General features: G+C 58.4%; 1 protein-coding gene across 1 annotated transcript in view; it reads right to left on the bottom strand.

Annotated features, from left to right (window-relative positions):
• Positions 1-12,161, bottom strand: part of DRC4 (dynein regulatory complex subunit 4) — a 44,892-nt gene extending 32,731 nt beyond the window's left edge. Inside the window, exons 1-9 of the mRNA XM_089903462.1 lie at positions 12,075-12,161; positions 9,933-10,130; positions 9,031-9,237; positions 7,431-7,485; positions 6,596-6,801; positions 5,939-6,106; positions 5,511-5,597; positions 3,516-3,743; positions 1,862-1,927 (exon numbers count right to left, since the gene is read on the bottom strand). Of these exons, the coding sequence (XP_089759588.1) occupies positions 1,862-1,927; positions 3,516-3,743; positions 5,511-5,597; positions 5,939-6,106; positions 6,596-6,801; positions 7,431-7,485; positions 9,031-9,237; positions 9,933-10,130; positions 12,075-12,089 (1,230 nt within the window). The 5' untranslated portion in view covers positions 12,090-12,161. The remainder of the gene's footprint in view (positions 1-1,861; positions 1,928-3,515; positions 3,744-5,510; positions 5,598-5,938; positions 6,107-6,595; positions 6,802-7,430; positions 7,486-9,030; positions 9,238-9,932; positions 10,131-12,074) is intronic.
• Positions 12,162-12,545: the final 384 nt, after the last annotated feature.

The following is a 12,545-nucleotide window of genomic DNA, read 5'->3' as shown; positions in this document are numbered from 1 at the left end:
CTTTTGATCAAACTCTTAGCCTGAGAGATATCAAAGTTTTAAGGCATTAGTGCCGCTCACAGCTTTTGCTGATTCTGTTTGGGTTTTTGTTTTTGTTTTCCTGAATCTCTGGGATTCACAGGTCAAGACTTCGGGTTCACATTTTTTAAGTCCGTCATTCCCCACGTCTTTTTCAATACTCCAGTCTTAAGGAGATCATTTGCTTGGTTAGTGGCTGCAGACATGCATTTAAAGCTTTTGGGAAAACATAATGCACCCGGGATATGATTATGATTATTACAAGCAGGACAAACCCCAGTGTTTGGAGTCCTCAAGGCCAAACCAATCAAAGGCCCCACGGAAGGGGCCATCCTTTTAAGCCAAGTGACTTGCCCAGGGATCTTATGTAGCTGAGTTTCCACCTCCCCAGAAGAGTGGGTCCAGATGAGCCGGTGGTGATGGCCATGCACAGACACCTCCTGGCTCAGCTGGAAGACAACCAGAGGCTTTCCTTCTGTCGAGAACAACTCTGGCCCGAGTCTGAGGACTTTTACCGGGCACTACCCAACCACTTCATGTGCGGGACCTCGGGTAACCCACAATGGAAGATGCCCCCACCATCCCTGTTTCACGGCTGGGGAGACTGAAGAGGGTGTGCACTCAGAGCAGGACTGTGGTTTCAGTTCCTGGTCCCTTGCAAGCATTTCTCACTCAGGCTCAGCATCCCTGCCTTCTCAGGGATGACCCCCCTGCCTTGTCTACTGGCATCTATTCCCTTCCCCCATCCCAGAAATGCCGAGATCTGGGCAACAGCGCTGGCAGGGCCAACGCAGACAGGGTTTCTGTGCCCCCATCCTTTAAAAGCAGATGTTTTTAAAAGGGCACATTTCGCCAGACAGTTGCAAGCGTTTGAAGAGCTGATGCATGCTACGTGCTCAGAGCCTGGCCTGATGCAGAGCAAAAGCTCAAAGGGGCTCCTTGTCCCCGGCATCGGCAAGACAAGGTGCTGGGAGCTGAGAGCAAAGGGTGAGCCAGGGCCGGGCTCCAGCATGACTCAGGGGCTGGGCCCTGGCCCTCACCCACCTCTGGGGTTCAGCCCTCCCCACAGTCAGATGTGGGTTACGGAAATTCCCCCAAGAATGCATATAAGTATCAGGGGTTCCCAGAGCACCTGGGGAGGGCCCTGTGGGCAGGGAAGGCCCAGGGGACTTGGTCACCACGGAGCCCAGTGCCCATGACGGGCACTGCCTTCATGCTGGGGCTCCACAGCCCAGGGCTCACATCTGAGTCACGCGCGCGGGGTGCTCGCTCTCGGGAAGCGCGTCTGCAGGCAGCACTGTGTCTGCGTCCCCACGGGCCAAGCACTGACAGAGCTGCGGGCTCAGCCACAGAGCTGGGGACGCTGGGTGCAGGCACAGACGGCACCAGGGTCAGGGCACTGCACTCCCCAGCTGCAGGAGGCCTCTGTGTGGCTTTCACCAGACTCAGAAAGGCCTTGGAAGACGTGCTTGGAAGACGTGGACGTGACTCTGAGGGAGCAGAGACACCCCCCCGCCCCAAACCGCCCCAGAGGCCAGGCTAGCGCCATGGCTCCAGAGCAAGGGCCGGACAGGGACACAGGGACAGCCTGCTGGACAGGATGCCACGCATGCACTGGGCAGGCCCCATCAGGGACACCAGGACAGCGTCGGAGCCATGCGGATGTACTCCAGGCCACCTGCAGGCCAAGTGACCCTGGGCAGGCGCAGACGGCCTCAGACTGTGTCAGCACCCAAAGGTAAAGATCAAGTGGGGTCCTGGGTGAGGAAGGGGCCTGAGGGAGGGGTGTGGAGCCCCGGGCAGCTGGCAGAACATGGGGGAGGGGTGGGTGGTCTCCTCGCACCTTGCAGACCCGGGCCAGCTCGTACTGCAAGTCCTTGATGGTGCTGTTCTTCGATTCCAGAACGTCCTGAGGAAAGGAAGGTGTCAGGACGTCCACACGGGGAGCGGCTGGTGTGGAAAGGTCTCCAACGGAGACAGATCTGCGTCTCCATAAGGAAGCTGCCCAGAGGGTGAGAAGGGGCAGCCTGGCCTGCTTCTGGGGCCACCCCGGCTGCCAACGCCATCCCAGGGAAAACCCCCTCGATTCCCCACCTGCCCTGCCCTGGCCCCCAGGCACAGCCATGGTGACTGCCATGGACGGGCCGAGTTTTTATTCCCTCACCCTGGTCGCTGGCAGCACTGGGTCGCTGGCCCAGCTGCAAGACCGGCTGTGCTTCCCAAGAGGAGAGCAAGAAAGCCCTCCTCCCCTTTGTGATCCACACACAAGAGGGACAAGAACAGAGACGAGCCCCCAGACTCGGGACCATGGTGATGCCGGCCCAGACGAGGCCCCACCATGAGGCTGCACTACCCCAGCCCCGAGAACCGAGCCTAGGTAACTTGGGTCCTCCAGGCACTGCCACCCACTGAGCCAGGGCCATCGCTCCCGTGAGCAAACACCTGGTCTCAGCCAGAACCTTGGGCACAACATCACCTCAGACCCCAGCCCCCTCCTCCACTGGTGACGAGTCATCCTGTCAGCCCTGCCCACCCTCTCCTGCCCTCCTGTTGCCATCTGAGGCCTGTAACCCAGGAGATCTGCTTCTGTGTGAATGAAGAGTAGGGGCAGACAGGGCCCTCCAGCATGGAAGGACCTTCCGTGGAGTCACGGAGGCCAGCTGTGGACTGTGTCCGTCTCCTAGACCCCCAAGGAAACCGTACCTGGGGCCACCTCAGGCCTGGCGGCTACAGGTCACCCAACTGGCCAGGATCCCAGAGCCAGGCCACGCTTCCCTAGCAGCACCAAAGACCCCTTGTCCGTCATCACCCGTTTTCTTCTGTGGCACGTCCCACCCAGGTCAGGGAGCAGAGGGACAAGGCCATTTCCAGGTAAGGTCACCGCCAGGGGCATCAGGGCTTCTGCCTGCTGAGCCAGCGGCAGTGGCAACTGCCGTCCTGAGTCCTCAGCTCACCCTGCTGGCTTGTGGGCACCAAGGCCTCGTCTGTCTTTCTACTGCTGTGCCCCATGCCCAGGACAGCCCCAGCCCAGAGGAAAGCCACACACGACTGCAGACTCTCGAGTGAACAGACGCTCCAGCCTCCGTTCAGGTGTGACTCCCTCTGGGAAGCCTTCCCAGCAGCCATCACAAAGGCCACCCATGGCCCTGCATTCCCCCTGCCACGGCCTCAACCAGCACATCTCAGTGTCCCAGGCGGACGGCGGCCGTGGCCTTGGCTGAGAGGCTAAGCTGGAGTGGGCAGTGGACTCGGGCTCGAAGGTGCCGGGAGGCTAAGGAGGGGCCGGGGAAGGCCTCAGAGACACCAGGGCAGAGCCCGGGAACTTGGGGAGCCCGATGGCTCACACAGGCCTGGGCGCTCGGGCCAGCAAACCACAACAGCCCCTCCCCGAGGTGAACTGAGACTCCACTGAGGGACGGAGGCTGGAGCACAAGACAGGAGCCCCGACCGGAGGCCAGGCCGCCGGAAGCCCCTCCCCGGGGGCCCCTGGGACCGACCTCCAGCTTGCGGGACACGAGGGTCAGGGCCGCAGGGTCCAGGTTGGAGGCCGCCAGCACCTCGTTGAACTGCACCTCCTTCTTCTCCACCGCGGCGGCCAGGGCCTGTACCTTGCGCTCCAAGACGAGGTTCTTGAGGCCCACCTTCTGCTGCACCTCCAGGATGGCTGCGGTGAACTTCCGGTACAGCCCGTCCCGCTCCTGCTGCACCTGCGGGGTGGGCCCGGGCTTCTCACTGGCAAGAAGGCCCTCCCGGCTCTGCCCCGAGGCCACGGCACAGCACCTTCACCAGCACCCGGCCACGGGCAGGTGGGTCTGAATCTTCTACGCTGCCTGAGCCCCACTCTGTGACCGAATTAGAGGTATGCGGCTGTCCACATCATGGGCGGCAGGAGGAAACACCTCTGGGAAGGTGTCTCAGGAAGCCACAGGGACCCTAGTACGACCTGCACAGACCCCCTGCCCTGGGTCTGGGCAGCAGGCTCGGGACATGATCATCCCCGTGAGGTCCAGGGCCTCAGACTCAGCAGTGTTCGGGTGGGGGCCCCTTGGAGGTCCACTCCCTCTGCCAGCCCCAGACCCTGGAACACAGGTCTAGAGCGAGCACTGGAGCCACCCACCTGTCCACCAAGGACAGTGTCCTTTTCATCTCCTTTACCTTTTAACTGTGCACCATTAAACAATCAAGACTGAGTAGGGGTGTAAAAAGGAAAAAGTAAACACTCCTCAACCCCACTTCCCAGAGGCCACCATCTGAGCATTTGCTGGGACTGCTTCCAGAATGTTCTGCACTGCCATAAAAACACACATCACTGCTAGGAAGAGGAGAGGGCTGTGCTGAAACCCTGTAGGACCGTGTCTTTCTAACTACAGGATCGTATTCTCAAGATGTGCTTCAATCCAGTCCCCGTCCTCTGCTCTTTAAAACGTGACGAGTCTGGTTTCTTAGGGGCGCTGCCTGCCTCCCCTGCCGCAGACGACATGCAGACAGAAGAGAAGGTGGTAGAGTCCCCTCCCCACTCACGCCACCTTGCAGCGGGGAGCCGCGTCTCCCTGGTTGCCTACGGACCCTCCCCTCAGCTGCCCTCAGCCTCCGGGACCCTCGGAGGCTCCTTGAGGGTCACTCTCGCTCTGACCGCTTACGGGATGTCCTTTCCACTGTCAGTCTGCGGCGGTAGCTGTGCTAACGGCTCACACAGAGGGGGCGGCTCTGCCCTCGGCCAGGCCCAGGGCCAGACCCCGGGACCTGCAGGCAGGGAGGGCCATCTCTGCGGAAAAGCACGTGCAGTGAGACACCTGCCTGCCCCCCAGTCACATCAGCGAAGACCTGGTGCCGGCGGAAGCGGCCCTTGGGCACTGTGGGTGGGGTCGCAACTCTGAACATCCCTCCCGGCAGACTATCTGCACCCTGAACGTGAACCTTCTCGCCCAGCAGCTCCCCTGCTAGGAACCCACTTCCCTGAAAGGGATACACAGCTGCACAAAGACGAACTTAAAAGCGTGCTTGTAACAGCAAAGGACTGGAACAGAGATTTCAAATGTGACCCGATCGGAGAGACGGCACACAGGCTGAGACGAGAACACGGGCGCTCCAGACGCCCTCACTTCTGGGAAGCGGTGTCCCTACACCGGGACACACAAGAGTGTGGGAGGAGAGTCAGGAAGCTCTGACCACTTGTGAGGACCAGCGCACGGCCCCAGGGCCCTCGTGTTTGCACCCACAGGCTTGCTTACAACGCACACATAAAGATTTGGGACTTAGAAACACACACACAGATGAAGAAAGCCCTTCCTTCAAGGGGCCAGGCCACCTCCACGCTTCAGAGGAGAGCCCCAGGGGACAGCCGTGGGCACCACCCGCTCCCCACCACTGACCGCCCTCTGAGACCCGGGCCGGCCGCCCACCGAGAGCCGCGCAGAACGAGGAGGGCCACGGGACCTCCAGCTGCCGCAGCCAGGCGCCCAGCCCGGCACCCAGGCGTCCCGGGAGCTCGCCTGGATGAAGCGCTGCTCCAGAACCTCGTGCTCCCACTGCAGGCTCTTCAGCTCCTTCTCGGTGACTTTCAGACGGGCTTTCGTGCACTGGAGAGAAAATGGGGGTGGAGGAGAGAGCACTCCCGACTCAGGCACCCACACGATGCAGCTCCCGAGCAACAGCCAGGCCAGGTGAGCGTCAGAGGGAACCAGCTCCCAGGCCTGAGGGGCTGAGCCGCCGGGGCAGCCCGCCGGGGCCACCCATCTCCCAGAACAGGTGCCAGCCTCACGTGCCCCAGGGCCACCAGGCCCAGGAAGGAGGGGCTCAGCGCCCCTGCCCTTCCTGCCCCGAGGGCCAGGCTCCGCTCTGGTCCTCAGGAGACGCCTCCCTGCCCTTCCACACCCAGGAGGAGGTGCCAGGGAGGGCCAGGAATCGGGCAGAAACCCACCAGCAGGATCTGCTTGTCCCTCTCGTAGCCCCCGAGCTGCTTCTGCATCTCGCTCATCTCGTCCCGAGCCTTCTGCAGGGGGTCTGCCAGGAGCCTGTTCTGCGCGGACACCTCCATCATCTCCTTCTCCAGGTGCCTCTCCTTCTTCCGCATGACCTCCATCTGCTCCTGTGGGCACGAGGGGTAGGGGGTCGGCAGGCAGGACCAGGGGCTGCGGCCTGCAGGGCGAGGGCCGCGAGCTCCCCTGCCCGCAGAGAATGGTCCTGCCGGCACCGTGAGGACCTACATCTGTTTTCTGTGTAAACACACAGTATTTTTTCACAGTTTTAACTTATTCTGAATTTTCTAGTACTTCAGCCTCCGTGCAAATTGAGAGATTACACTTTGCTCATGACCCCCAGAGGACATCCTCCACGGCTGCCAGCACTTGAGTGACGATGACGCCCCTGTGCTTCCACCTGACCTTTGACATATCCCAGTGCATACAGGTGTATCACTTCCCTGCCACATGAGGGTTAGGGCAACAGCCGGACCGCAGCCACGGCTGTAGCGGGCAACACAACTCGTGAGCTTCGATCAAGGGCCGCTGAAGGGCAGGGTCAAATGCTGCTACAAGCAGGGGTGTCGGCCCAAGGGGGCTGGGCACTCCGGCAGCACCTTGAGGGAGTTGATGAGAGCCAGGTTGTTGAGGGTGATTTCGTTGTAATAGTTCCTGATGTCCGTGAAGGCCTCCTCGTGGCGCTGCATAAGCATGCTGATCTGGCCGTTCTTCCTCTCCTCCACCTCGTGGATCTCTGTCTTCCTGCGCAGCTCAAGCTCATCCCTAAGCATCCTGACCTTCTTATCGTACTTGGCCTCGATTTCTGAAAGGCAGCAGCACACACAGCAGCTGAGCAGAATGCTGGCCCTGTCGCTACGAGAAGAGATGGCAGCTGTGCCCAGGGCCGAGAACACCCACCAGGACGAAGGCCTCACCAACAAGCTCTGCGGAAAGCAGGACGGGGCGGGGAGCTGCTCCTGCTCTGTGGCACCAGAGCACACACCAGCCTGCCCTCCTTGCCCGTCGCAGGCATTGCTAATCAATCCCTGCCTCAGGGATCCCAACAGCCGAGTGTCACCCAGTCCCAATGGGCTCTAACCACGGCCAGCCAGCCAGACTACGGGCTCTATCAGTAAACCAAACAGACTTCCGAGGTTGGAGCCTCCGCAGGCCGGGAGACCTGGACGCTGCCCACGAGGCTGGATAACTACCGCCTGCTTCTAGGTGCCGCTTCGTGCCTGAGGGTGTGGGCGGGTACTGGGTGGTCCTCACAGCCTCCCACCTCTCATGGAATAGGGTGTTCTGGGATCCTGAAGAGTCCACCAGCCTCGCTTTGCAGGTCTGAGCTGCTTTAACTGGTTTATGTGCCCGGTTAGCAAGCGCTGTTGGGCAGTCCCTTCCTGATGGGAGGGGCTCTGGGGCCGTCTTACACGGAGCGCGGGAGACGCTGACCTCGCACCTGCCGCTCAAAGTCCTTGCGTATCTTGGTGATCTCCTCGGCGTGTTTCTGCAGAGGCGGAAGTGGCCGGTCACTGGAGGTCAGACGGGACGGGACAGACGCCGGCCCCTCAGCCCGGCCCCTCGCCTCACTGGCAAGGAAAGCCCGGCTCAGTAAACCTGTGCTGCTTCTGCTGGGCCCCCCACCTCCGAGCTCATGGACCCAGCCCGGAATAACAAGGTTTGGTAAATTCCACACTTGATAATGGACTTCCCTCAGCGCAGCTCACCTGGGAGCTGCAGAGAATGCTGACAGACATCCCGGCCCCTGGCCGTGCCCAGCCCTTCCCGCCCTGCCCAGAGGCTGGACAGCAGGGGCCAGACCCACACAGAGCTGCCGGCTCCCCGCTGTCGGCTAACCTGCTTTGGCTTAGAACACCGCTACAAATTATTTTAATAGACAGTTATAAATTCTGAATAAAAAGTTTAAATTAGACTCTAGAGCAGTGTCTTCACTCAGAGCGGCACTCTGACCGTGTACCTACTCCACGCCCAAGGCCTCGCGTAAGCAGAGAGCCCGCACCGCTGTACTTGTTGGAAGGCAGCCCACTCTGTGCTTCTGTCAGAAAGACCAGACTGCCCTCAAGCGTCCAAGACTTCAGCTCCCTCAAGCTTCACGGCAAAGTCTGCAGTGTTACTGATTTATTTCCAGATTCAGTTGAGGCTGGGCCGCCTCCAGACATACACAGAGACAAGTGCACTGACAAAGGCTTTCAACCCACAGCCAGGAACAACCTTTGAAAACCGAAGTTGGACACATCCTCCCTTTGCCCACGCCCTCCAGAGGCCCCCGACTCAGTCCTGTCCCCCAGACCCCTCTTTCCTCACTCCTGGGGGCCGTGGCACTGGTCCATCCCCAGCCCTTCTCAGGGCCTGGTCTCCCCCAGCCCTGCCTTCCCCCCACCCTTGCCCAGGTATCACCTTCTCAATGAATTCCCGGAACGCGTAGAACAATGCAACCACCCTGGTTCCCAGCACCTTCCTGTAGCACTAATGCCCGCAGACCTGCGACACAGGTTTGACAGCTTATTTTGTCTTCTGTCTCAGGGGCAGCCTCTCCATTCTAGACCATCAGCCGTGCGTGGGCAGGCATTTTGTCAGCCCCATCCGCTGTGTCCCCAGAGATCAGAACCGCACCCGGCGCTTAAGAAGGAGTTCCAACCTCCACCTGGAACCCCGCCGCCTCCCTCCGAAAGGACCAAAGAGTCTCAAAGGTCAGCGAGGCACTTGAGAGCACAGCTCACAGGACAAGCTGCTGTGGCTGCCGAAGGGCTGGAGGGCTGCTCACTTCAGGGGCCGCGCGCGCGTCTCTGGGGTCAGAGGTCAGCAGTATACGGAGAGGGACCCTGAGCTGGATTTCCCTCTTGGGAAGCCAACCTGTTGCTCAAGCCTGAGACAGAATTCTGTGTCTGGACCCCAAACAGGGCTTGTTTGGCTGCATGCTGCTGCTACTGTTGTTTAATATTTAATTGCCAAAATGCAGGATTTAATATACAGAAATATGAATTCCCAGTTGGAGTGCATCCCGAGGCGCTCACAGCACGCCAGCACCTACCAGCCTCAGGTTCTTCACCACCAGCTCGCCGGCCAGCTCCTGTTCCTTCAGCTCCACCTGCAGCGCCCGCATGTCCCTGCACAGGGCACCCTCCTGCGCGCGGCGCTCCTCCTGTGCCAGCTTCATGACCACGGTGCCCTCCGCCTTCATCTCCATCAAGCTGTTCTGATGCTCGTACAGCAAGTGCTTCACCTTCTGCTTATAGACCTGCAGGCGGGGGGGAGTACCACCACTCACCTACTCTGCCCGCTCAGCTGCATGCACATGCCCACCTGCACACACCTCACCTGCACAGACTCACCTGCACGCACATGCTCACCTGCACACACATGCCCACCTGCACAGGCTCACCTGTACACACAGGCTCACCTGCACACACCTGCACACACATGCCCACCTGCACAGGCTCACCTGCACACACATGCCCACCTGCACAGGCTCACCTGCACACACCTGCGCAGGCTCACCTGCACACACCTGCCCACCTGCATACACATGCCCACCTGCACACAGAGGCTCACCTGCACCCACCTGCCCACCTACACATACATGCCTACCTGCACACAGCTGCTCACCTGCACACACATGCCCACCTGCACACACCTGCTCACGTGCACACACATGCCCACTGGCACACACCTGCTCACTTGCACAGGCTCACCTACACACACCTGCCCACCTGCACACACCTGCCCACCTGTACACACATGCCACCTGCACACAGAGGCTCACCTACACACACATGCCCACCTGCACACACATAAAAAATACCCTCAGTTCCCCACGTCAAGGACACAAAGGGCTGTGACTCCCAAAAGCAAGGCGAGACAACGCCCCTGGCCCCCGGTCCGGCTCCTCTGCCCATGTGGCAGCTCCTATGGGGACAGGCCAGCCCCACGCACCTTGATCTCCACCTGGTGCCTCTCCTCGGCCTCCTCCATCTCCCGGTCTTTGTTCCTCAGCTCAGCCTTCTTCTCCTCCAGCTGCCTCCGCGTGATCTCCCAGAAAGTGTGGATCCTGTCCCGCTCCAGCTGGAAGTAGTTGCGCTCGACCCGCTCACGGTCCAGCTCCTCCCGGATGCGGCCAATGTGTTCCACCACCTGGCAGGCAGAACAGGGCCAGTGAGGCGGCCGGGGCGGGCCACCTGCCGCCAGGGGAGGGTGCACGGAGAAAGGCCAGGAAGAAAGAGGGAGGGGCTGCTCTCACCTCAGAGTAAATCAGAGCTAACAGTGAGAAGTTAAAGTAGGGGGCTGGGAAGGCTCGGGGACAGGGAACGTTCAGCAAACAGCAGAAATCTCTTGTATTTGGCCAAGAGTCATAAAATGATTATATGCTTTTATTCCTTCCTGGGGATTCACACTAAAGAAATTTCTCAAAAGAACACAGGAGCTTTCCGCTTAAAGATATTAGCCACACCATTATTACAACAACAAAAAGATTAAAAAGGAAATGATCTAAGATGCTTTTAAGTAGGAGAATGGTTGGGAATTCCCTGGCGGTCCCGTGATAAGGACTTCGCGCTCTCACTGCCAGGGCCCGGGTTCAATCCCTGGTCGGGGAACTAAGATCCCGCTAGCCACACAGCACGGCCAATAAAAAAATAAATAGGAGAATGGTTGAGAAATTAGAGTATATCAGCTAGAAGGTTATATGGCCCAACAACACAAAGATATGAGAATGATGTAAATATGTTCACAAAACAATGTAGAAAACCTTTCACCTTTAAAGATACACGTTAAGCAAAAAGTATACAAAACCAGTAAACCCGAAACAGTCAAGATGGTTTGGTCCGGAGCCAAATGCAAATCTGCAAATAGGTTAAAGGAAAAAAAAAACAAAACAGGGCCGCCAGGCCGGGACGGGGCTGGGCTCCCCAGGAGGGAGGTCTACAGTGGGGTCTACTGTGTCAATCAGACAAAGGATCTAAGCCAGGCTCCTCCCGACTCTGACCGGCTCACGCTGGACGTTCCATCACTCGATATCTAGATTTCTTACAACTACCTAGATTTCAAGCTTCTCTTCAAAAATCAGCAAACAAACAGCTCTGGAGCCCAGGGCCCACAGGTTAACATGCAGCGAACTGGCCGCAGCTGCCCTGAGTCTCTCACTCCTGCCTGGGCCCTGGAAGCTTCTCAGGTGTCCACGCCTGGAACACCAGACAGCAAGGCTCTGCTCTGCAGACTGGCCACTGCCATGTCACAGTTCTGTCCCCACCGGACAGGAGAAAATGGGGAGCCAAGAAACAGCCTGACGGCTGGGGCAGCGCAGTGGGTAAGCCATTCACGCGGCAGCCTGGGGACCTTTCCAAAGCGCAACCTGACCCACCACCCTCTGCGGACACAGCCTGTGACACAAAGGCTCTCCACCGCTGTTCAAGGGCCTCGGCCCAGCTCTCCAGCTTCAGGTCTTATGCCTGTTTCAGTCACCCTTCATTTCCTTGTCTTAAAACCATCAAAAGTAAGTAAGGGTCATTAACGCTCACAGGAGTGCATGTCAGATGCTCCCAGACCACACTTGCTCTCACAGTTTGCACACGTTACAGGTTTCAGGAGCCTTGTAATTGAAATTGTAATTATATAACCATGTTCTCCAGCTCTTAAGTTCATCAAAATGAACAAGTGGCCAAAAATAATTCACAATGTTTAATGGTAAATAAAACAAATGAGAATGCTATAGGTGTATGTACTATGATAACAGCTCTGTAAGCATCAGGTGCCTACAAAAGATAAGAATGAAAGAAAACCCAGAAAACTTAAAACAGCTTTTATACCAGAAAGACATTTCCTTCCAAATTCCTACTACCCTATAAAAAAGTTCACCCATGTGTCTGTACCGCGTTGTTTTACAACACGTGCTGTGCTTGGGCGTGCAGGCGTGGGAGGGGCGTATCCACGTGTGGGCAGGGCAGCAGGAGCCAGGCAGAGGGGAGGTGCACGCGGAAGTGGGGGCAGCGGTCTGAAAGAGGCTCCTAGGAGAAGCGCAGAGTAGCAAACCCATCCCACCCCAACTCAGCGCTGGTCCGCGGCTCAGGCCAGCCCGCTCACCTGTTCCTTGCTCATGTCCTCCGGAGCGAGACCATCAACAATCGGGGTACCTTTGGCTTTCCCTTTCTTCCCTTTCTTTTTGGGCGCCTTTGGTTGAAGAATAGATGGTTGGGTTAGAGTTCACCTTCTGGCTGGCTGATTCCCTCCTGGGGCCGCTTGGGAGAGGAATTCCTGTTCTGGAACGTCCATCTGACTGCCCGCTGTCTCCTGCTTCCACCCAGACCACATCACTCTGCCCTAAGGTTCCCCACCGTTAACCACAGGCACATTCTGTTGATACCTTTGGAGCAGCAAGGAGAAATCTGCCTTCTCAGAAGAGAATATTGTTTTCCCTGAGAAAGGGAGGGAGGGAAACTTGTTCCTTAGTATACAGCAGAGACCTCCTTGGTGTGGATGCAAAATCTACTCGGCCTCAAAAAGGAAGATTCCCCAGTACCACAGTGTCCAATGTTACCACACTGGCTGTAATGC

This window comes from Delphinapterus leucas, chromosome 20, assembly GCF_059928025.1.
Source record: "Delphinapterus leucas isolate spDelLeu-1000000601 "Yukka" chromosome 20, BTC_Dleu_Yukka2, whole genome shotgun sequence".
Classification (NCBI taxonomy): domain Eukaryota; kingdom Metazoa; phylum Chordata; class Mammalia; order Artiodactyla; family Monodontidae; genus Delphinapterus; species Delphinapterus leucas.
Note: the sequence above shows the minus strand (reverse complement) of the source record. Positions and strands in the feature narration are given on the sequence as shown.